General features: G+C 34.4%; 3 protein-coding genes across 4 annotated transcripts in view; 2 read left to right on the plus strand and 1 right to left on the minus strand.

Annotated features, from left to right (window-relative positions):
- The window catches only part of LOC144972115 (galactose-3-O-sulfotransferase 2-like), a 3,145-nt gene extending 789 nt beyond the window's left edge, over positions 1-2,356 (plus strand). The window contains exon 1 of the mRNA XM_078913201.1: positions 1-2,356. This exon is cut by the window's left edge and continues 789 nt beyond it. Coding sequence (XP_078769327.1) covers positions 1-1,203 — 1,203 coding nt within the window. The 3' untranslated portion in view covers positions 1,204-2,356.
- A 747-nt stretch (positions 2,357-3,103) lies between these two features.
- On the plus strand, positions 3,104-5,010 carry LOC144971529 (galactosylceramide sulfotransferase-like). Its single transcript, XM_078912530.1, has one exon. The coding sequence runs from the start codon at positions 3,691-3,693 to the stop codon at positions 5,008-5,010; it is 1,320 nt and encodes a 439-aa protein (XP_078768656.1). The 5' UTR covers positions 3,104-3,690.
- Positions 5,011-13,476: 8,466 nt separating this feature from the next.
- LOC144971530 (tRNA (cytidine(32)/guanosine(34)-2'-O)-methyltransferase-like) lies at positions 13,477-21,407 on the minus strand. Of its 2 annotated transcripts, none has more exons than XM_078912531.1 (11): positions 21,360-21,407; positions 20,381-20,563; positions 19,912-19,981; positions 19,535-19,637; positions 18,942-19,020; positions 17,808-17,860; positions 17,383-17,436; positions 16,378-16,480; positions 14,816-14,899; positions 14,197-14,300; positions 13,477-13,729 (listed from the first exon to the last, which is right to left on the minus strand). In XM_078912531.1, exons 2-11 carry the CDS (start codon positions 20,499-20,501, stop codon positions 13,493-13,495), a joined length of 1,008 nt encoding a protein of 335 aa, XP_078768657.1. In that variant the 5' UTR covers positions 20,502-20,563; positions 21,360-21,407; the 3' UTR covers positions 13,477-13,492. The 2 variants fall into 2 exon arrangements, with proteins under 2 accessions (XP_078768657.1, XP_078768658.1); XM_078912532.1 differs by lacking the exon at positions 21,360-21,407 and adding an exon at positions 21,323-21,341.
- Positions 21,408-24,570: the final 3,163 nt, after the last annotated feature.

Consider the following 24,570-nt stretch of genomic DNA (forward strand, 5'->3'; position numbering starts at 1 on the left):
CTAAATCTTCTAACAGTAAAACATTTCTCATTGCCACCACTAAATGTGCAACTTCGTGGTATGTTGACTCAAAGAAAGGCTCGTTGTTATGAAAAGAGAAATTTCGTCTTCATCAAACAAATGAAATGTGCGACGTCTTCATTGCTAAGTATGTTCTATCGATTCGGATATCAACGAAATCTTTCCTTTGTATCGCCTGTGAATGACAAGATTTATCTAAACTGGCCTTACCCCTTGACAAAGTTTGATTTCAGACCGTCCAGTTCTGGGTATAATATATTGACAGACCACTCCATCTACACAGAGGAGATCATGGAGTCGATCATGCCCAAGGACACCGTATACCTTAGCATAATCCGGCACCCGTTTGCCCACGTCAAGTCTGTGTTTCAATACTTCAAAGTGAAAACAGTGTCAGGAGTTCCAAATGATGCTGCCAACAGTTTCGAAGAATACCTTCGTCATATAGATTACTACGACGCCAAATACAAGAAAGGAAACCGCAGACTGCGTACTTGTATACCAGGAGGGTTTTCTATGACGAAAAACTTCATGTCACATTGTTTTGGAATGCCCCTTGGGTTTCCTCCAGGATCTGTTGATATCTCGTATGACCTTGACCTGATCGAGAAGTATATACGACATATTGATGGAAAATTTTCTATCGTAATGATAGTCGAATATTTATACGAATCTTTGGTTCTGCTTCGTCGTTTAATGTGTTGGACTATAAATGATATTCTGTTCATCACTTCAAATATCGGAAAATACACTTTCAAAACAGACGGTTTTTCCGATCATTTACACAATATTCACCAGAATTGGAGCTCAGTGGATTACAAACTCTACGACTATTTCAATAAAACTCTGTGGAGACAAATATCCGAACAGAGCAGCGATTTCTTCCAAGAGGTTGCTTCCTTCAAAACCATTCAGGAAAGGGCAGAGAAATACTGCCGGTATATTTACGAGATGGGATTTCTACCAGCCTATCGGTATCCTTCTTCAGCTCAAAACCTGACAGTGAAGGCTACCCCCTGGAGTAGCCCGTTTGTCGTCACCACGGATGACTGTTGGCTTTTGGGTCCCGATCCCTATCGAGTCATGAGGGCAGTGCAGATTGAGAACTCACACAAGGAGGCGGTTTTGATAAAAGAGCAGAGGAAAGTACCCGATACTCGAAAAGACAGGGGTATTTGTTAGTGTTTATTAATGTACAAATTTGTGATTCTTTTCCTCCTTCACTCCACTCTATGATCAATAAAATCACCACCACTACCACCACCACCATCATCATCATAATCATCATCATCATCATCATCATCATCATCATCATCATCATCATCATCATCAACATCGTCGTCGTCGTCGTCGTCGTCATCGTCATCAACTTTCAAAATTTGTTTTAATATTGAAAATGAATCAAAATGTGATGCCTTTATTTACCTTCACTAATTTTTTTTTTAAAGATATATACAATTATTTTGTTCGTTGTTACAATTTAAAAAAATAGTGCCTTCTATCCAAACGGTTAATTTATTTACCTTTTTGCTTTATATAAGGGCTCGAGTTTGTTTGTCTGTTTGTTTCGCTTTGACGCATTGATTTTACCAGTGTTTCCATATGATTATGTACCAAAGATTAGCTTCGTTTTTAATATATATTTCTGTTGTAAAAAACAGCAAATTTAGATTCTTAACATACTTAGAAGCAAAGTTGAAATATGTACCAAATGCAAAATTAAATAAGTTTTACACAAGATTTGATACGGTATATCGATATCCAAACTCATTCATATCACTTCATGCACTCAAAGCTCGCAGAAAGTGATATGAACTCGTGGGTTATATAACATGGTCTTGTGGGGAAAAACATTATATATTATTTTTGAATCGTGTTTAGTTGTTTTTTTTTAAAACTCATTGAGCTGTCGAAACTCGTCTTATCTTGTATTAAGTCGGGCTCTGATTCAAGTTAACCAGTAGATTTTTGACCAATCAAATCATGGAATTTGTGACACGACTTCAAACGTGCTCGAACGAACATGGATGGTTGTTTATAAACAATAACGTGAATGAAATCTCTCTGATCGCTGCCTGTTATTGTTTTTATATCGCCAAATGGGTGACTAGTTATCATTGAGTTTCTCGATCCTATTAAAAGTTTAAGATTACATATAGTTTTCTGTGTTGGTTCTATTGATCAAGCGGCATAACAGTGTGTATTTTACTTAGACACATTCAATCGATAGTAAAACCTGTGTAGTTTGCTACGTTTACCAATCACTGCCATTGTTTACCTTATGACGACACTGTCCGAGAGGCGTGGTTATCTAAGTGCCTATTTGTTCCTCCCTTTCCCGTCGCTTCCTCTATTAAATCGAATGTATAATATTATCTATAATATATACATTAATAATCCTAATATGTTACACGAACTCACCTTGTAAAAAGTATCGGGTTCGTCATTGATATATTATAAAAACATTCCATTCAATTCCCACTATCTTTTTATTTCCTTCGTAGTCTTTTTAAAATTATGTTTTACGCTTCACTGGTTCGATCTTCATATTTTAATGAATACTGCTGCTATCTTAAGACTATGGGAAAGCAAAATACTACCCCCCTCCCCATACACACACACACACACACACACACACACACACACAAGGCGACGTTTGCTTTTATTTCTAATTTATCCAGCAGTATATATTATTTTTGCAGAGTCACGAAACCAAAATAGACAAATACCCTTCCGGGCCAAGAATATGACAGTGTTAATGATTTAATTTGTGACATTTTGTCCTACGATGTCAGACCTTGTCAACCAGAATCATTATTTTCTTTGATGATGTAAATGTTGCAGCTCGAAGCTCGAAGAATTCTAGAAATAAATAATAATATCTACGAAAACAGATAAAATGGACGTTTCGGCTTTTCCCTTTATCAACAAAACAGGATGAATGAAACGCTACAGACGAATGAGATAATGTGGTAGTGGTGTTGTTAAAAACCCCAAAAGTCCAATTTATCTGTTTTCGTATATTAAATTGAAGCTTACATTCAATTTCACATTGTTATTTATTTACTTTGACAACACTTGGATGGCCTGAGTGCCTTTATGACTTTGTGTATTTTTGTTAACAAAAACTTTTTGATTATAAAAAGGCGGAGTTTTTATATGTATATAGCTTCTTAAATTCTGAATTGATTGCTAATTTCATCTATGTTTATCTTATGGTTCTTTGTGAAAGATTCTCTTGCGAGTTTGATTCAAAGAAGAAGCTAATATTTGTTATCAACCACCGGCATAACAGTTCGTTCCGACTCTACATGTTGATACAAACTGCTAGATTATCAACTTAAGACAGAATCAATATTTTAAACACGTGTTGCAGAATCTATAAGTATTAGTGTTAAGGCGGTGATGGCTACGTGTATGAGTGAGGCTTGACACACTGGTCAAAAATACAATTAGAAAATCAATTTGATGATTATGTTTCTCACGCATACTTTACAATAGTTTAATAAAGCTGAAAACGAAATAATAGTGTGAACATCAAGTATTTGTGTCTTTAAAGTCCTTCTAGTTCGAATGGAAGTTGTGTTATTCGTGTACTAAGATTGGCTTGATATTATTCGACAGGGTAATGATTTGATGTTGTTATTATTAAGACATTGGTAGTTCATCATGCCTACCGTTATACGAAGATTTACCAGCTGGTTTTATCGGAGACGAAGGATTACTCTTTTGTTTATAATCGTTGTAGTCTCATTGGTGTTCTTCTCAAATCACGTGATAATGCTTTCAACGGTATCTGCGTATACAAACAGTGTGGATGATCTTTTTGTTTTTAAATCAAGGCCACCAAAACAACCTTCCTGCGTCGAGAAGAGAAATTTTGTATTCATTAAGCAGATGAAATGTGCAACGTCCACGTTACTGGGTACCTGGTATCGATTTGGCTACAAACGGAACCTTTCATTTGTCTCTCCTCTTGGTACGAAACTTTACCTCAACTGGCCGTATCCCATGACCAAGATTGATTTCAGACCGTCCAGCGTTGGTTACAACATCCTCACCGAGCACTCCATCTACACACCGGATGTTATGGAGGCCATTATGCCCAATGATACCGTCTTTCTCAGCATTGTCAGGAATCCCTTCGACCAAGTCAAGTCGATATTCCAGTACTTTAAAATGGCTCCCATTGCTGGGGTGCCATTGAGTTCTAAAAACATTTTTGTCGAATATTTCAGTAATTTCGAGAAATATGAAACAAAATTTAAAAGTCCAGAAGCTTCAAAGTCCAGATTTTGTATTCCAACTGGATTTTCATTGACGAAGAATCTCATGTCACATTGTCTGGGAATGCCCTTGGGCTTCCCACCCGGTTCACTTGATATATCACAGGATAAAAACAAAGTAGACGAATTCATTAAATTCCTGGACACGAAATTCTCTTTGATTATGATTGTAGAGTATTTTTACGAGTCGTTAATACTTCTTCGAAGAATGATGTGCTGGAAGTTTAACGATATCTTATTTATGAACGCAAACGTTGCTCAATATTCATTCGATACTAAAAACATTCCCCAAAACATTAGAGAGTTTCATAAAGAATTGAGTTCCGTGGATTATAGACTGTATGATCATTTTAACAAAACTTTCTGGGAAAAGGTGTCGAAACAAACTGACGATTTTTTCGATGAAGTTACAGCTCTGAAAAAAGTTTCATCCAAGGTTAAAAGTTATTGTAATAGTGTGTACCCATTAGGTGAACGACCTTACTACCGTTTCCCTTGGGCCAAACAATTTTTAAAGATCGAAGCATCAAACTGGACTTCGGAATTTAAAATCCACCCTGAGGATTGCTGGATGCTTGGCCCAGATCCCTATAAACTTTACAGACTTGTACAGATTGAAAACGACGTGTATGAAAAGACTTTACTAGAACAGCACGCCAAGATAAGAGATGGACGCCGACGCGAAGAGAAAGGATTATGCTAGGTTTAAACATGATTATATATATATATATATATATATATATATATATATATATATATATATATATATATATAGCCTATAATATACAATATATATATATACACACACACATATATATATATATATATATATATATATATATATATATATATATATATGGGGGGGGGGGTATCTAGAACAAGCAATGTGTATAGTTTTATTACCATTATATATGAAACTTTCATTAGTTTATGCTTCCTATTCATCAATGGTTCACCCTACTCCCAATATAAAAATCACGCTACGACACAAAATCAGTAACAATGGATGTTAGAGCTAACCAGTAAGATCGATTATATGTGGTAAACTGTTACAGGCTTGTAATTATAAAACCGACAACTTACTGGTGTAATATAAGATTTCAAAAGGTGTGTAAGTATGAGACATTGCCTGGTAAAACAGAAAGAAAGCCTGTCTCGAGGCAGGTTGGGATGGAGAGTTTCTTTTATTTTTCTTTCTGCTCTGTCTGGCAAATTCCCATACACACCTTTTCAGATTTTTACCGTAATTCGTAGATCAAGACTAATGAATTAAAATTGTAACCCCTCGTCTCAAAACGGTATTCAATCGGGATGATTCAGATGCTGAAAATGGAAACTATAGTCATGAATATCATGCTTAAGTTGAGTTTATATTCTTGAAAGAGAAGAAGGAATATCGTATTTTAGTGTGCTAAATACCAACGTTTCATATTTTTGACCAGTTTAACTATAATTTGACTTTTTAGCATCTGGTCCATCCCGACATAATACCGTTTTGAGACGAGGGGTCACAATTGTCAGCATTGCTCCATTCATATTCCATTTGGATTTCACTGCTTTATTATATTATGTAGCACTGTTAGCATGTTTTACAGTTGGTTCAACTAGAAAAATTATTTAAATGGGCAGGGAAAAAGAAGCCAAGGTGTTTTTACACCGCATAGCAGTAATGATGTGATCACAACGTTGACTCTTGGTTCAGAAACCTAATATGCTTAACTTAGGTATTTCATTTAATTCGATGATGTTACTGTAATGTTATAATATTATTACGACGCATTTAATTCAGTTGATTTAGTCTACTTCGGTATCATTGCCGCGTCTACACATGTTATGATAATTACGGTCCTGTAATACGAGTAGCAACGTAGGAAATTGCATAAAGATCGAATGAATTTAATCTGACGTCGACTCTTCATTAACCCTCTCCTTACCAACTATAGAAAAATCGTCATAATCGTTACGATACAACAAACATTTTTCCTATTCAAATTTCTCTTGTACATCATAAAATTTATAGAAAATGAACAGTGTGTTGTAGAGTATGTTTTGCTAAAGAAATTATGTATGGCAATAACTTTACTGCTTTTGTGTGGGAGTGATAAAATAAAAATCTAAATTTGGGTTAGTTGGGTGTGAAGTTTGGGGAAAATCCTGAAAATGGCTGGTAAGGAGAGAGTTAATGATAAATTATGTTTGATTTATTTCAATTTTTATAGTTCATATTCCTGACTAACAAAGCGCCTACATATGACCCATCCACCTCCCACTTGGGCTAATAATAACTCCCAGAAGCTCTTGGTCCATGTAACATGCATTGTAATATATTGGAGTTGTTTGGGTGTGTATGAATGTAGTTGTTCGGCTGTGTTTGTTTATGTTAGAGTTCTTTATAGAGGTACGCATTTTGTGTTTTGCATGTTTTGCATGTGAGTGCGAATGTTGACTGCGCAAACGTATACGTACTTTTTGTTACCTAGAAACATCGTAAGCAAGACGATTGTTGGGTGTTAGGTTAGTTACTGAAATAACTCCGTCCTATCTGGTCGTAATATATATTTGCTTTAAATTTACCATATGATTGATGATAATTAAATTGAATTAACGAAGTCTGAGCTGAGTCATTACAGTCGTTACATAGATAGGTTCTTGTCTAGTGTCTCATATTGAGGTATTACTCCTGGGATGGAGTCCTGCCTTGTCCACCCTTGGTGGGCGGAGAGGTCACTATTGTTATCTTTCTGCCCCAATATTATGTGTTTGTTTTCCCTTTCCATGTTGCTCTTGTCTTTGTTCTGGATTGACGTTGTTTGGTATATATGTAATATTTTGAAAAAATATGTCATCATGAATGAAATATTGAAATCCTAGTTAAGATATCTAATAAACGACGACCGATCTCTCTCATTAAAAAATATTTTGAGTCTGTGTTCTGATACTTGACTGTAACTTGATGCTGTCTTTTGTAACCATGGTGAGCGTTGAGCAGGTCACTCTTGCTGTGTCTTCTTCTATCATCCTGTATCATGTTTCCCTTTACCATTACCATGTTACTTTCTGTTCCTGTTTGGAATGGGATTACTTTGGTTTTGTCCTGGTCCTTGCTGGAGATCTTAGCTAGGAGGGAAACAGTCTTATGTACAATCACTCATTTCTTTTTTTGGAAATTTTTTTTTTCATTATAAAATCATCTCTCTGTTATGTACTGTTATAGTTTTTTAAAATTATATTTTGTTAACATTTGAGAGTATTTCTCTAAGCTGGATCATGAATTTTGTCTGGATGGTACTTTAAGATGATATCAACTAACCTTATTGTGAGTTTGCTATTAGAATCTACTTTTCTTCCCTATTTGATCCAGTCCCCTTTATCTTACTCTGTCTCTGATGCTTTGATATTAAATCAGCAGCAGCACTTAATATGTAGGACGAGATGTGACGCCTGTGAGGCCAATTTTTCGTACAGAAACAACGCTGTTAACGGCCAGGCAGGTACTCATTTAACACCTGAGTATGGTGAGAGAATGTTAGTAAAGAACCTTTTCAAGGACTCAACTATGCGCCGCTCAGAGCAGGACTTGAACCCTGGTCATACCATTAGACACACATCCACAATCCAGTTTTCTCATACCACGATGGCGTCAGATTATTTTCACTCCAATATTTTGGAAGGTGACGTTTTTTAATGAACAGTTTTATTTGGAATTGAAGAATTTTGTGATTCATCTTAAAAAGGAATTTTTGAACTTGCCCGACGGCTTATCTTAAATTGACTTAAGGTGGAATTCCTCTCTACATCATAAAATAATGTTGTAAATAATAATGCGAAAATGAATATAAGCTACAATTTAATTACAAAAACAGATCAAATGAACGTTTCGGGTTTCCCCTTTATCAACAAAACAGGATGAGTGAAACATGGCAGATGAATGAGATAATGTGGTAGTGGCGTAGTTAAGATGAATTAAAATAATGTTGTAAATTTATCCTCGTCACATGTTTGATCTGTGAATATTATGTATTATATTTTGCATCTAAGCCATCCAACATGTCCCCGTTATCGAGACATGCCTTGAAGATTTCAGTGTTTGTTGTAACCCCTAAAAGGGTGATATTGGAGATAACATGGCGTGTGTCACAGTAGTAGTGTTAACTACTGCAAGCTGTGCCCAATCAATAAAATACGAACGGTTCAATCAGAACAGGGACGACATTCAAATAATAATTATTTTATCGCAATGACACAACTTTCGCAAATTTTGCACCACAATTATTATCTGGACAACCAGTTAGCAGCTGCCGTACTCTCGAAAGACACGTATTTAAAAATTTGGCCAGAAAACTCGTCCTTCAAATCGATCGATATCTGAAGGACGAGTTTTCTGGTCAAATTTTTTAATGTGTCTTTCAAGAGGCCGGCAGTTAACTGGTTAAAGAGGAATTAATGATCTTCAGTTTTGCACGAAAAAAGACGTTCGTTGAATATCTCCTTGTGTCATATTTACTCGATGCTGTTAATTCTTGTTGATTTTATTTAATAATTCTGAGGATATTGGTTTAATTAACTCTCTCCTTACCAGCTATTTTCAGGATTTTCCCCAAAACTTCACACCCAACTAATACAAAAATATATTTTTTATCACTCAAACAAAATAGCATTAAAGTTCTCGCGATACATAATTTCTTTAGCAAAACATGCTTTACAACACACTGTTCATTTTCTTCAAAAATTATGATGTACAAGAGAAATTTGAATAAGAAAAATGTTGCTTGTAGTTGTATCGTAACGAATGTGACGATTTTCCTATAGGTGGTAAGGAGAGGGTTAAACAATTGTTTGTTGCTTCTTATGGTTAAATTGCAATTAAAATGATCACCAATCTCCCCCTATATATTAAATATCTGAATTGAAGTCAAAACAAGTCTTTGACAAACACAATCAATAAACTATCATGCATAAGGTAAAAGGTAGAATTTTTTGTGTATGATAATTTTACATATCCAAATTGAATTCAGAGCATGAAAGACAGTGTTAAATGTGAACTCAGATAAATCCGCACAAAAGGCAATCCAAGCATGATAACCTCGACGCAGCAGACTAAAAAAATTACGTTTAACTAATTTTCTCAGATTGACAAATAAATAAATAATTATTTTTTAAAAGTAAAAAGCATCTTTAAATGATTAAGTTAGATTAACATAGTGAAAGAGTTTTATTTCACATAAGGTTTTTGGAAAACCCATATCCCTCCATTAACTCACTCAACCCTAACACCGACTATATCCGTAGTTTGCCCCGGTCACTTTTACCCCATCCCTCTATTTATTACATTTTTCTGAGACAAATTATAGGCGTAGTATCAAAGCTAATGTTTGGTGGTGAATAAAACTATCTATACACATGCTCATTTCTAATACATTTCTTCCAATTTTGAAAAATAAGTAAAAATCTCTAGAATTGAGTGAGTTAATCTGACTTCAACGATTTTTTTTTAAATATTAGCGTCTATTATATTATTTTAACCAGAAAGACAGTCGATTAGTATAGTCTTGCTTGAAACGTCACAATGGTATTTCCAAAACGGAAACTATTCGGAATACCAAACGGAAGAGAACGACGATCAAACAAAAGTTCGTGAAAGTTTACCTTTGTAATTTGACGTTTTCCCTTCTATCTAGATCTAATTCTATTTGCCTTACTTTGAGATTATGATAAAATGACAGAAATTCTTACAGTGCAGACCGTAATGTCGTGGCGATCACGTCACGGGCCAATCCTCGTTTTCTCCCGACCACCTTCATCTCTAATCCTGGCCTTTTTCGCCCGTCCCCTGCGGCAGTTTATTGCCAAACAGTCCCCTGCCCCAATCTGCCCTTAACTTTTTCTCTTCCACCTGACCATCCATCATGTTTTGCTGACCAACGGGCAGACAGATGGGATAAAATAGAGATAGACGACAACAAGACGGAATGACGAAATACACACACACACACATACACAGCACTACACACACAAACACACACACACACACACACACACGCAATACAACATACGCAATAATATTACACAATTAGCCAACATCACAGGAGTTTATATTTTGAGGACGACACACAAAAATAATGAACAAAAGCGATAAAGAAAAACATTAAAATTCGTTGGAGGATTAGAATGATGAGATTATTACTTTCAAATAAACGATCCATAACGAATGACGATGAGACTATGTGGTTTAGTGGTATGACACTCGCTTTCGGATCCGAAGGTCCTGGGTTCGAGCTTCGCTCGGCGCGTAGTTGAGTCCTTGTAGAAGGCTCTTTACTCACATTCTCTCACCGTACTCAGGTGTAAAATGAGTACCTGGCCGTTAACAGCGTTGTCTCTGTCCTAAAAAATTGTAATATCGCCTAACAGGCGTCATGTCCGGTCCAACATGTTAAATGTTGCTGTTGGCCAAAGACCCCTTGTAAAGCGCTTTGAGCACGTTTAGTGGATATTGCGCTATATAAAAGCTCATTATTATTATTATTATTATTATTATTATTATTATTATTATTATTATTATTATTATTGACTAGTTTTTACCTGTCGTTTGTTAGGATTTAATAAAGTTCAGTCCGAAGTGCACACATTTGCGGCATGTCCCGTCCTACATGTTAAATGTTGCTGTTGACCAGAGGGACTCCTTGTAAAGCGCATTTTAGTGGATATTGCGCTATATAAAAACTCTTCTTTTTTTTTAATTTGTTGGTCTGATTCTTGATTCAACATATGTAGTCGTAATGGACAATATTTTTGCGTTGCCTTGAGAGTATATCCATTACAACAATGGACCCATTACAATTGGTAATAATAATCTGATGTCACGCCCGCCCAGCAACCAACAGCTTGGTTCTAAACAAAGAAAATCGGTACTTTTTATTCTTCATGCTGCCTAGAACTTTTTCACATGTTATGTGATCAGAATGTATAAAAGTCAGAATATGATCAGATTTATAATGTTTTTCTCCTCTAGAAATACTTTTATACTCGTCGGAGAAGTATAGTTTCATAAGGGCGTCCGCCATTGTTCTGATAGTTTAGAATCAGTTACTAAGTTACCATACGTCATTACGAGGGAAGTGACGTCACTACTGTTGAACCCTAATTGGGTTATCAAACGTCGTTTCAGTCAAATGCTTGCAATGCCTACTCTCTTGAATTTGAACCTCGTACTCGTAAACTGGACGAGGGAGGTAAATTCGACAGTAGGCATTGCTCTGAACATTTTTTGTCTAATCACCTTAGTGTCAAATTTTATTTTTTTAAAAATAATTTGTGTTTTAAAAGTAATACGGCACGTTTATGTCATATCGGCACCAAAGAACTATAAGTAAGAGATTCTCACACATACTTGCAAATATTTAAGAGTCTCGGGAAATTTAAAAGAAAAGGGAATATCTAAAGTTGTAGATCTCAACCGCGTTTTTGCAGATGGGGGGGGGGGGGGGTTAATTAATCTTTTAATCGCACCTACAACTGTACTAACACATCTTGACCTACTTACAAGTAAAGTCTAGACGACCCCCTCCCCCACCCCCTTGCTTTTCGACCATCAATGACGTCTGGCGCCAGTTTGTCTAGACTGACGCCATAAAAATGGGAGTGTGACCAAAATTCATGCAACTGGGCGCAGGTGTCAAAATATGACATAAGACATGATGGTGATTTTTTCACGGATCCACCACTTGAGCTGAGCTTTTATGAGAGGATAATGTTTGACGGGCAAAATCAAGGGAAAATTTCTGAGAATCCAAAATTCCCGGAATTCCGCGGATCCGCGGAAGATTTTCATCACTGATAAATAGGTAATAGCATGGATATCAGCAAAGAGCAAGGCTAGATTTTTAGTATTTATTGTAATTATATGGACATTTTTTATGACGTTAAAAGAAAACCGGTATAAAGACCAAAAATATATCACGAGACGGAATTCCATCTTAAGACGGAATATTTCCGGGTCTGTATTGAGTCCACATGCGGTAACATGAAGTCCATTCACATCCCTATACTGCTGACACAAATACCATTTTAACAATTACATACACCATATCTGAGATATTATCAAAACCTGCCAACCCTTTACATCCCAAAAGTGGAATCAGAAACTCAGAAAATAGGAATTTGAGACAAAAAATAGGAATTTGTCACCAATGGATAATTCCCTATCAAAATGACCACCAGCTTTGCCACCAAATATAAAGACAGTGTTCTGGCACAGCTGGCAAATTGCATATCAATTATTGTGTACGGTAATGGAATGGTGAAGGAGAGCAGCGAGTGCTATTCATTTTCCTACTTACCTCCCTTTCGGCAATCGTTTTTTTTTTTAATTACGTTTTTAAACCCCCCCCCCCCCCCCCCCCCCTACACCCTTCCTCCCCTTACCATTATTTTCTTCTTAGCATTATCATCATTTTTGAAAATAGGAATTTTAGAGACAATGGCGGAATATCAGAAAGGAAGGAAGAGTGAAAATAGGAATGATTCTGTCAAAAGTGGAAGGGTTGGCAGGTGTGTATTATCCACCATAACCATCACAATCATAATTGACCTCATCTTATTCAAACGAGCTTTTATCTAGCGCAATATCCACTAAACATGCTCAAAGCGCTTTACAAAGGGTCCTTGACCATCAGCAACACGGGGCACTATGGCTCAGAGGTACCGTCTTTGCTTCGTACCCGAAAGGTACAGAGTTCAATCACCTGCCACTGCATTGTGTGGCCTTGAGCAAGTCACCCCGCCCTAGCTCAATTTGCGGCGCTGCAATGCGGCTGAAGCCTGGGTTTTTCCAGTCTTCCCTTGGAATAGACCACAGAAACAAATTTCCCCTATGGGATGAATAAAGGGGATTTTATTTTACTTTCTTGTCTTTTTTAATATATAGAACGAGACACAACATCTGATAGGCGACAATACAAGTTTTTTTCTGACAGAGACAATGCTGTTAATGGCCAGGTACTCATTTTACAACTGAGTATGGTGAGAAAATGTAAGTAAAGAGACTTTTCCAAGGATTTAAATATACATGAAGCGAGGCTCGAACTCAGGACCTTCTGATCCGAAAGCGAGTGTCATACAATAAGACCACATAGCCGCATAACAAAATTAAAACAACATAAGTATTGTCTTTTTTTTAAATAATTTTATTCCTGTACGTTTAAATTTTCCATGTTTTTCTCAATGTCAAAACCATGACCCTCTTGCATCTGATTTTCTCCTTTCCCCTCCGCGTCTGGCACTGGTGATGACGTCACAGCCTGCTGATCAAGTCCTGGCTTGGCCAATTTATCCTCCCGCCTCATTTGACAAGCGGCTTTGTAGGGTGGATCAATAGGGGACTGGGTGGGGGCGTGGTAGGTGTAAACATCGTCCTTAGACAACTGAGATGGGAAGTATGGGGGAGGGAGGGGAAGTGGGTGTGGATAAATGGAATTGAAGACATTAGAAAATTAGGGACTGAAGTTGATTATTGCTATAGGGAATGAGATTAGAGGAAGAGTAGCGTCCCTTGATTGGACATCACCTTACAGAGAGAACGTCAAAATGGTTTTGCGCATGCGTCTCTCTCATCCTCGCTTTTGATGAAGTGTCTCATGCCGCTTTCACCAGAAGAGAGGACAAGAGACGCATGCGCACAACCAACATGACGTTCTCTCTCTAATAACTTTTCCGCCGGTGACGTCCAATTAAGGGACGCTACTCTTCCGCTAATCTCATTTCCTATTGAAAAATCTTGATTTCAGAAAGTTCTAATATTGTATAGTTAATTCTAGTGCTAAATGAGATAAGAAAAAATCCCAACCTAATAAAAAAAACTGTAGAACCAGGAAGAAAAGATGGGTCGTACCTGTAGAGGATATGTCATATCTGAGTCAAATCCACTGAGATCTCCACAAGCTAGGAATGGGACGATTACACGATTTACACCTTCTAGTGTGTTGTATTGTAAATCTGCAACAAGAAACATGAAAAAACACAATTATTACCTTGCTACTTTGCATTAGATTTGCTGCTATTTTTACAAATGATTTGAAGTTTTGTGGTACGATGAAACTGAAATTAAAATATTGAAAAACCTTTTGAAGGATGAGGACTAACTGATGCAAAAGTGAATTCATAATGAAATACATAGATTTGTAAGCAGTTTTATTAGCTTTTGATTAGTTTGGAAGTCAAAACAACACTAACTTCAAATAAAATGTAAGCATTTCAAGTCATTGTATGAGTAGAAGCCTCCGATAATTTGGTTTCCTAATATATGAAGAAGACAATATTTGAATTTGGAAAGTCAAAATTTAAATGTCATGAATAGAGAACCAAATAAAGTCAAAATTACCATTTTATAAAATGACAGGAGAGAGAGAGAGAGAGAGAGAGAGAGAGAGAGAGAGAGAGAGAGAGAGAGAGAGAGAGAGAGAGAGAGAGACCCTAAGTTACATTCACAAATAAAGAAGGTGAAAGCTTACCATATTGCTGATCCAGGAGTGGGTTGGACATATTAGGGATGTACCCATCTGGTGGGTTGTACTTCTGGCAAACCACAAAGGCTTCTGTTTGACAGGAGGAAGGCAAAAATCGCAATATTTTATTTGTATCCATGTGGATAATATTTCCAAATAGTTAAGCTGGGAACAGCAACTTGTTAAGTTGTGATTGATAGAAGAAATATGGGTATGAATACAATAAAAGCCCATTAAGGAAATGATGATGCTCCATCAAACAATATTATATATTTCATGTAAGCAAATAGAGGACTTACTTCATCTTCTTGAATAATCTTTTGATGTATGTCATTTTTAAATGCTAGGTTAATGCTTAATTCATTTTTGCCACATGGTGTTCGAATTTTTAACGCGCAACTGTGATTTACATTAAATACTATCTCTTAAATATACACACACAAGTTCGGACTAAAGGCAAGAGGTATGGCCCATCTTAATTTATCAAATTAATATATAAAGTGTTGATATTGGTTCTTGTTTTTATATATTTTACATTATTGTGCATTTGCATATATACATATATATATATATATATATATATATGTATACATTGTCGCCATAGATTCTCAACTTTGTGTTTATACATTTTTATGCATGCCACATCTGTAAACGAATTTCCATTTTTTGGATGAATAAAGTATATATTATTATTATTAACTATTCGCAATTGATTTTTCTGGTCTAAAAATACTTTACCAGTTAATTTCAAACTTTTACAGGTTTCATGTTCCAAACTATTTATAGATAATAAATAGGGCAAATACTTACACACAGAAATAGGCATGCACCGTTAAATAGCATATAAACAAAATTACCACCCAACAAACAGTGCAATGTTTATTTTCATATCTTACCCAATTAAGCACAGAAAATAATGTTTTTCTTTTATAGAAGCATGACGGAAGCTTTAACTTATCATTAAATGTCATAACTTGGCATGAGAACGATAACAAACTTTTGACAGCTCAGGACTTATCTTACAATCTAAAATTCTTTATTCTCATCGCTTAGACATGTCAAATTGAAGAAAACCTAGCAATCACTACAAATGATGATAAATCTTGCAAAATTTTTCATTGTTGTCTTTTGGTTATTACGGTTATTCTTGTGTTTACTCGTGTTTCTGTAGTGTGACTCAATAAAATATTTTTTAAAACAAACAAAAAAACTAGTAATAAAATGACTAATATGGCCATTCATATAGAACCATTCCACAATTTCAACATTCTAAATGAGCTTAGTTCATCACATTTTATCTTATTCTAGCACACTTACAATATATTTGATTGCCTTGATACCGTAACTAGTTATTTGTTCACATCTGAGTCAAATCGAGTAATGAGAGTAAATCATCTCACAAAGGACAAAAGGAAAAGATTTTTTGTGATAATCGTTATCCTCTAGACAATGACCATGAAACGTACAGCTGAGTAACTAATCCCACACAATATCTCTATTACATCATTTTATGCAAGATAAATTTTGCTATGCAACTTTCTACAAAATAACATTTTTACAATACTAACCTATGCTGGAATTCCGACTGCTTCTTGGCTTGAAAACAGTTACCAATGGAAAAAATATTTTGAGTTGTGAATACAATAAGGAAACATCTTTACCACGGAAAATCTGGAACAAAAGAGAAAGATCAAATGGATGATTCTTTTTAATTAAATCAACCTATGATATATTATATATACATCAAAATTTTACCCTTTGGGGGGAAAGGGACAACAAGATGACCAGGTGGATAATGTACAACACTGAAAACTGAAAACAAGGTAATACAATTTAAAATCAAACTTTAAACATTTTCATTTTTTTCACTTCACTGAGAAAAATTATTAACCCCTATTTTGTTTATTTTGACAAGGTTATTCCTTCCAGGATTAATACGCAAATCAAAAAAAAATAATTTTTTAATCTGATTATGTTCCCATACTTATGTGGTAGCCTTTATTTCAAATGCAGTCAAGACAATGCAATATCATCAGGACATATGTACGATTAAGAATTTAAAAATATGTGGCAAACACACAATCACCTGTAGACTGGCCAGGAATACATTATAGCAAAGTAAAAACATTATAGTAAAAACATTAAGGACTTTTTATAATTTTTTTTTCTCCAAAATTAAGTGTTTTTTTTTTATTGATTTGTTTGGTTTTTTTTTTTTTAATTTGGATATCATTTCATAAAAATTCCATTTCTTTTTCATTTTCCACATTATATAGAGGTATCTGATGAGAGCTGAGTCATTTGTAACTTACAATAGACTTGTAATACTTTGCACTGAAAACAATTACTTCCAATTTTTGGTTGCTTTTGTTTTCTTTTCATCACATTTTTGATTAATTTAGCATCATTTTTGCTTTTTAAAAACTTTTCAAATTCATCAATTCTTTACAAAACTGGATGAGCACTCGGTGTCAAATATATGATTAAAAGAAAAGCGTCCATTTAGAGGGGTGATGTGTTTTAAAAAGCCCAAGTAGTTCTTAAATAAACACTGTAGAACAAAAATTGGTTACCTTTGCGACAAATGTTCCGTCTTTTTTAAGAATGTGTGTGGTAATATTTAGAGCCTGAGAAAATAAAGGCAAAATGAAAATTAAGATCGATCAAGATGTAATAAGACACCGAACCAGAAAAGCTGCAGTGAAAGATTTCCATTATTTTCTTAAATAAAGAGTCAATTATCTAACTTAAAACAATTTGATGACAATTGGTTAAAAGAAAAAAAGAATGAGCCATTTATACAAAAATGTCATTGCTTTTCTCTGCTGAATTGTTATATATGCATGGCATTGTCAAGAAAATAAAAAGAAATAAGAGATTTACTATTGAAATAATATGATAAGACGTGGGTTACCTTTAAAAATTGAATAATCATAATCAACAGTTTATTTCTCTTGAGTTTATATGCATGGAAAATCGAAGAAAACAGTTTACTTACGGCAAGAAGTAATTGTGCCTGAATGTACTCATCTATGTCATGGAGTCCAGTCACTATTTTTAAAAAGGAGATAAAAGAAATATTGACTTCATAATAATAATAATAATAATAATAATAATAATAATAATAATAATAATAATAATAATAAGAAGAAGAAGAAGAAGAAGAAGAAGAAGAAGAAGAAGAAGAAGAAGAAGAAGAAGAAGAATAATAATAATAATAATAATAATAATAATAATAATAATAATAATATATATATATATATACTTTATTCATCCAAAAAAATGGAAATTTGTTTACAGACGTGGCATGCATAAAAATGTATAAACACAAAGTTGAGAACCTATGGCGACAATGTAAACATTTTATATAAGCAAATGCACAAGGCGACTGTGTAAAAACTATAATATCAACAACTGCTAAAATAAACTGAAAAAAATGAAGGCCAACATTAGCATTTCAAGCTGAAACCATTTTTGTAGGCACAATTTACTTATTACACACAAAAAAACATGATGTGAAATGTGTAAGATTGTGCAAACAATCAGTGATAGTAAAAGGCGATAGAGTTTCATAGGAGAGCAGATCATACGTTAAGTGCCTTTACACCCTTGGACTGAATAAAACCGTGGGTTTTTATCATTGCAAATGTAAAAAAAAATAATGTCTTAAAGTCACGTTAATAAACTATCTAGTCATTTTTCAAAATGACATATTAAAAAAAAAAATCATTTTGGCAGAAAAGTTTTTTTTCTTAACTCATTCAATCCTAGAGATTTTTGCTACTTTTCAAAATTGGAAAAAATGTATTAAAAATGAGCATGTACAAAGATAGTTTTATTCAACTACCACTAACATGTGTAAACGAAAAACGTTAACTTTGATACTACGCCTATAATTTGTCTCAAAAAAATTAAATAAATAGCCATGGGGTAAAAGTAACCCGGGTAAACTATAGATATAGTCTGTGTTAGGGTTGAGTGAGTTAAACACAAATGATTTATTAGAAAAAAAGGTTCCTTGATAAGTACAGTAGTATTTGAAATTCAATCTTCTTTCAACCTTTTTCTAAACATATACAACATATCTAAACTACAGTACACAAAGATTGTCAACCATTTGGTTGCAACTCACCATCAGGGGCACCATCACAAACCACAAGGTCAGCCTGTTCTCCTTCAAAGTGGCCAATTATTTGTTCTGCTGTCGATTTCTAGGAAGATGAGAATAATAACATAATTAGAATCAATCAAAACTGAGCATGCATTTTTTTTTTCTTTGTTTAATAGAAAACACTATCCCTAAAACATTCTGCTGTGGAGAGAACATTATTTACCTTAGTCTTAGAGCTGACAACCCATAAACTCACCTTTTAATTAATATGAGAGAATTGAAATAATTTTTTAACCTGCAAAAACTAAAGTTTCATATTTTTTTCATTATTTCAATGAAAATTAATTCATTAGCAATAAAATGTCACATTAAGACAAGGGGACCACAGGGGGGACTGACAATGTTCACTGACTGACAAACGTCACCCATTCAAATCTGATATTTTGTCAGAACAATTCAGATGATGTATTGAATCTAAAGGTGATATAATGAAAAATATTGATTATTTACCACCCCACTAACTATTTTAGTTCTCAAAAAGAAAAAAAAAAGAAAAATAGTATTTCAATTTGTTAGTAAAACTGACAAAAATTCAGTTTACGTCATCGATTTACCTTAGTGATGTCTCCTTGGATTTGAATAACTCCTGGAATGGGTGCCATTGCTTGCAGATCTACAGCTACTATTTTGGCATCTGACTTACTTTCCGTAGATTCCCTGGAAGATGAACATACAAGGCATTTGCAAAGGTTGAACTCTTCTCGTTTCTTATTTTTAAAAACTATAATAAAAATAAAAGCAAACAAAAAAGAGAATATTTCATCAAAATGTCTAGGACAGTCGGTTTTCTATTAGACAAAATTGCTGCGCTGCCCATTTATTTTTGAAATGCATTTCCCTCAAATAATCAAAAATATAAATTGTTTTAGACTTAGATATGCTTTGGTATTGAAGCAAAAAATGATAAGCAAGAATAATAAAAATATCAAACCTTAATTTTTTGGCTAATACTTGGCTCCAGCTTCCAGGAGCAGCACAAAGATCCACTACTTTATTTACTCCTGAGAATATAAAATATAAACGTGGGAAATTTGTTTACATTATTTAAAAGTAATCTTATTGTACAAGACTCCATAAATTAGATAACTACCATTGTTTCAATTCATTCATAAGGCTTTGTAAATCAAGGAAGATTTGGATGCAAATTGTCTAATTTATGTATAGATTTTCAAAATTTAGAAAGTGTTTTCCATGACTATCAGAATACTTTATGAATAAAGTAAGAAAAAAAAAGTTTTAAATATTTATATAAATTGGCTCTTGTGGCACTTAATAATATAACTAATTAAAGATAAATCTAGGCGAATTGAGCACATAATACAGGGATTGAAGAAGCAGAAAGAGGTGACTTCAGAGGAACCTCCCATCCAAAAATATATTTACTTTGTATCAAAATTTACCTGTGAAAATGTTGAAATCATCATTAATCTGTAACAATTTGAAAGCACTCCGAGCTCTCCAACCCTCCTCCTTTGCTCTTCGATAGTAAACATCCCTCTTGTCTTTAGATGAACGACCCATGGTGAATTGTCACCAATGTCCAAGGTAGAAATCAAATTCTTCAGTTTGATTAAACTCTTCTCCTGATTTGGGGAGTAGAAATAGAAACAGAATAAAAGTGGTCATACTCAATGATGGTTTTGTTTGTTTTTTTTTTGTTTTGTTGGGGGGGGGGGGGGGGGGTTAAAATCTTTATCAACAATACCTCATCTATTTTTAATCTACGAAATTACTGTATACTAAAAATTCAAAGCAGACATGGGGGGTCTTTCGTGAAGACGAGGTCCCTGTCGAGCTGATTTTACTGATGTTTTGACCAGCAACCAGGTTGCCACATTAGACTTTAGTTTTAGACTTTTGCATTTTTTGTTCTTCTCTTCCTGACAGGGGAAGACAGGAGGTATTTTTCACAGGAGTCAAAACTAAGACAATTGGAATAAGTAGCTTATGAAACTGAAACACACTTATACTTATACTATCATATCAACAAAGATCTGGTCCCGATGTTGTGTCCTTGGGTAAGGCACTTTACTGGACTCATGTGAACGATTAGTTGGTATAGGAAGTGACGGATAGTGTAACAGTGTTAGTATAAAAAGGATGATCTTAGACTCGACCTCTAGAACTAGAGAATATTATTTTATTTTATTTTTGCCCTTCCATTATTGCTGTATCCACACTACTGACTGACTGTATCGTATCTCTAACTCTTGTGCTAGGAATCAGGAACTTGTGGAAATACTCTCGATCTCTTGACCTTCATCAGTAAGAACAGAGAGGAAGAAGATTGCAATTATATGAAACCAATAAAAATCAAACTTAAAACAAACTGAAACATTTACAATGAATGAATGCAATAAAAAGGCAAGCGACTCTTACTCAGTAAAACAGAAAGTAAATGTTGTTGTTTCTGTCCTCAACAAAAACAAGAAGTAAAATGTCTGAAGTGGTGCAAATTATTTTACAAATACAAAAAATATGAAATGAATAATTTTTTAATTTTTTAAAAATAATGTTTTTAATGCAAAGAGCTAGATCTAATTAAATAATAAAACTTTTTAAATAAATAATATATGAATGATATTGAATAAATGGAAAAGTGAAAACTAATGAGTGAATCAATATAATATTATAAAAGTTGTTTTGTTTGTTTAACGTTCTAAAATATGATAATGATAACCGTTATTATTATTATTATTATTATTATTATTATAATTATTATTATTATTATTATTATTATTATTATTATTATTATTATTATTATCATTATCATCATCATCATCATCATCATCATCATCATCATCATTATTATAGACTTATAATTTATTCTTGACATTAATACTAACAAAAAGATATGGCCTTATATTTTGACAGTCAAATGCTTTTTGAAAATCCACAATTTCAAAGTGGTTCAAGAGCCAAGTAAGTATATGTACGGGCTGCCTTATCTTAATCATGTGCTAGTTCTTTGATTACATTGTAACATAAGTCTATAAGTGCTTTGCCTGTGCCAGTATAATGAAACCGACAATAAAATAGTCAAATGATTATTTTAGATCTAGTTGTATTTAAGCACCAGAGATATTAGAATAAGCCATTAGGACTTGTGCAAACAGAGAACAGAACGCTCACTATCATCTGTGTCTAGTCCAAGATCACGTAAAAGTCCCACCCAGACACATGAAACTGATTCCCTTTGAGGGGAATACAATCAATACTATACGTTTTAGCAATACATATCAAGAAAGCTAATTTATAAGAAAAAGAAAAAGAAAAAGAAATTAATTGCTGTTTATCTTTCAGTTAGGGCAAGAGATTAGGTAACATGAAACAAGAAAACTAATATGTGGGACTAAAGACACAACAGGAATACGCTTCAACAGTCGTAACGTCACTTCCCTCGTATTGCCACATGGTAACTTAGTAACTGGCTCTAAACTATCGGAACAACGGCGGACCCCCTTATGAAATATTTCTCTGACGAGCATAAAAGCGTATCCAAAGGGGGAAAAAAACATTATAAATCTGATCATGTTTTGACTTTTACACATTCTGATCACAAGAAATATGAAAAGTTTTCGCCAGCATGAAGAATAAAAAGTACAGATTTGTTCTTTGTTTAGAACCACGATGGCTGCTATTGCTGGGCGACGTGACACCAGACTATTGAATCCAATTGACCATCTCGATTCACACAGCTTTTTTGTTATACAATGTGTTTGTCAATGATTTAACCATAGAGATAGATGTCAGGTACGGCACTTTAGGAAAATTCTTGTTTCCGCTATACTATTATTCGATTTATTTTAATTTGCTCATCCTTTAGCACTCTCCTTACCAGCGACTTTCAGGATTTTCCCCAAAACTTCACACCCAACTAGCACAAAAATATATTTTTTATCACTCAAACACAATAGTAAGTTCTTCCTATACATTATTTCTTTAGCAAAATATGCTATGCAACACACTATTCATTTTCTTTAAATAATTATGATGTACAAGAGAAATTTGAATAAGAAAAATGTTGGTTGTATCGTAACGAATGTGACGATTTTCCTATAATTGGTAAGGAGAGGGTTAATGGTGGTATCCTTTTTTCAACAGTCTTTGGAAATGCACTGACTGCCTAAGGTCGTTCCGTTGATGACATATACATAGAGGCAAATCTTTGTTGCTGGTGTCGAGAGTGGGACCTCTTTTATTATAGTTCTGAGCGGTGTGTACATTATAGAAGATGGTGATGTACTGTCTCCGAAAAGACATCTGTGAGGGCCTATCCACGATGAGTGGGATGTACAGAGGTTGCTGTATACATGCAGGGTGGATGAGGGAGCCAAAACGAGTGCCGATACCTGACATGCAGTAATACAATTTAATATATGGGAGACAACCCTGTTATATCTGAGATTTTTATATAAATATACACAATTATCTCCCTTCCCCCAATAACCGTTTTCATTTGACCTTTTTTTGGTAGCAATCTACATATTGCAACGAAGGCTTTGTATGCTTTTGTTTCAATGTCGATCAAAAAAAAAAAAAAAAAAAAAACACATTAAAAACAAAGCCAACACAAACAGAATAATTTTTTAAACCGATTTTTAAAAAGTTTTTCTTTTCTATTCCTTTTTTTATTTTTATTGGGGAGGAGGACACCACTTAAGAGGCGAAAACGGAAAACATTTAGGAAAAAGCAACTAAAGAATAATGAGAGGAACAATATATATTATTTTTTATGACCTCAGGTGGGTAGTTGCTGTCTTTATTTATGTAGTTGATGACGCTGTTGGGCTTTGTAGTTTTGTCATTGTCTGTAGTAAGGTCAAAGGTTACGTCGAAGAGGTCTAGGACTGTCTTGTTGGTGTCAATTGTATTATGTTTGAATATATGGGAGACTTGTTTTTTTTTTAAATTTCTTCTGGGTTTTGTTGTTGTTGTTGTTGTTTTGTTGTTGTTTTTTTTTGTTTGTTTGTTTTTTTTTTGTTTTTTTTTTTTTTGGGGGGGGGGGGGGGGGGGAAGCTGCATATTATGGCTAATCCATCGTCTCTGTTGAGACCGATATGTGTATTAGTTATATGTTGTTGAGCTGTGATAACAGGTAATAGATAGTTCAAAGATGACGTCACTCGCTCAAGTATTTGTTATTGTTTTTTGCCATCCGCGTTTATGAGTTATAGACTATAAGCGTTCATGGATACACACAGTTTTGTGTGTTGGTCCGTTATACTTCCGGATGGAAATGTTATGAGCTTCTTCGCCAAGCGCATATTATCTATAGATAGTATGCTGATGACGTCACTCAGGCCTTTGTTATTGTTTTTGCCATCCGCGTTTGTGGGTTGTTCTCACTAAACTGTATTAACCAGACTATAAAAGTTCATGGTTACACAGAGTTTGTGTGTTGGTCCGTTATACTTCCGGATGGCAATGTTATGAGCTTCTAAGCCAAGCGCATACTATCTATATTATAAGCCGATCAACTCACGTTTCGGCGCCGTCGAATGAGCCCATAGTAACGTCGAAATCTGATTTGCTTTTTGTCCATGGTGTGTTGTTATGATAGAGTGTGCTGTTTTTAGTGTGTTTTAAT

Source organism: Berghia stephanieae, chromosome 4 (assembly GCF_034508935.2).
Source record: "Berghia stephanieae isolate SIO BIC M18660-M18661 chromosome 4, UCSD_Bste_1.3, whole genome shotgun sequence".
Taxonomy (NCBI): domain Eukaryota; kingdom Metazoa; phylum Mollusca; class Gastropoda; order Nudibranchia; family Aeolidiidae; genus Berghia; species Berghia stephanieae.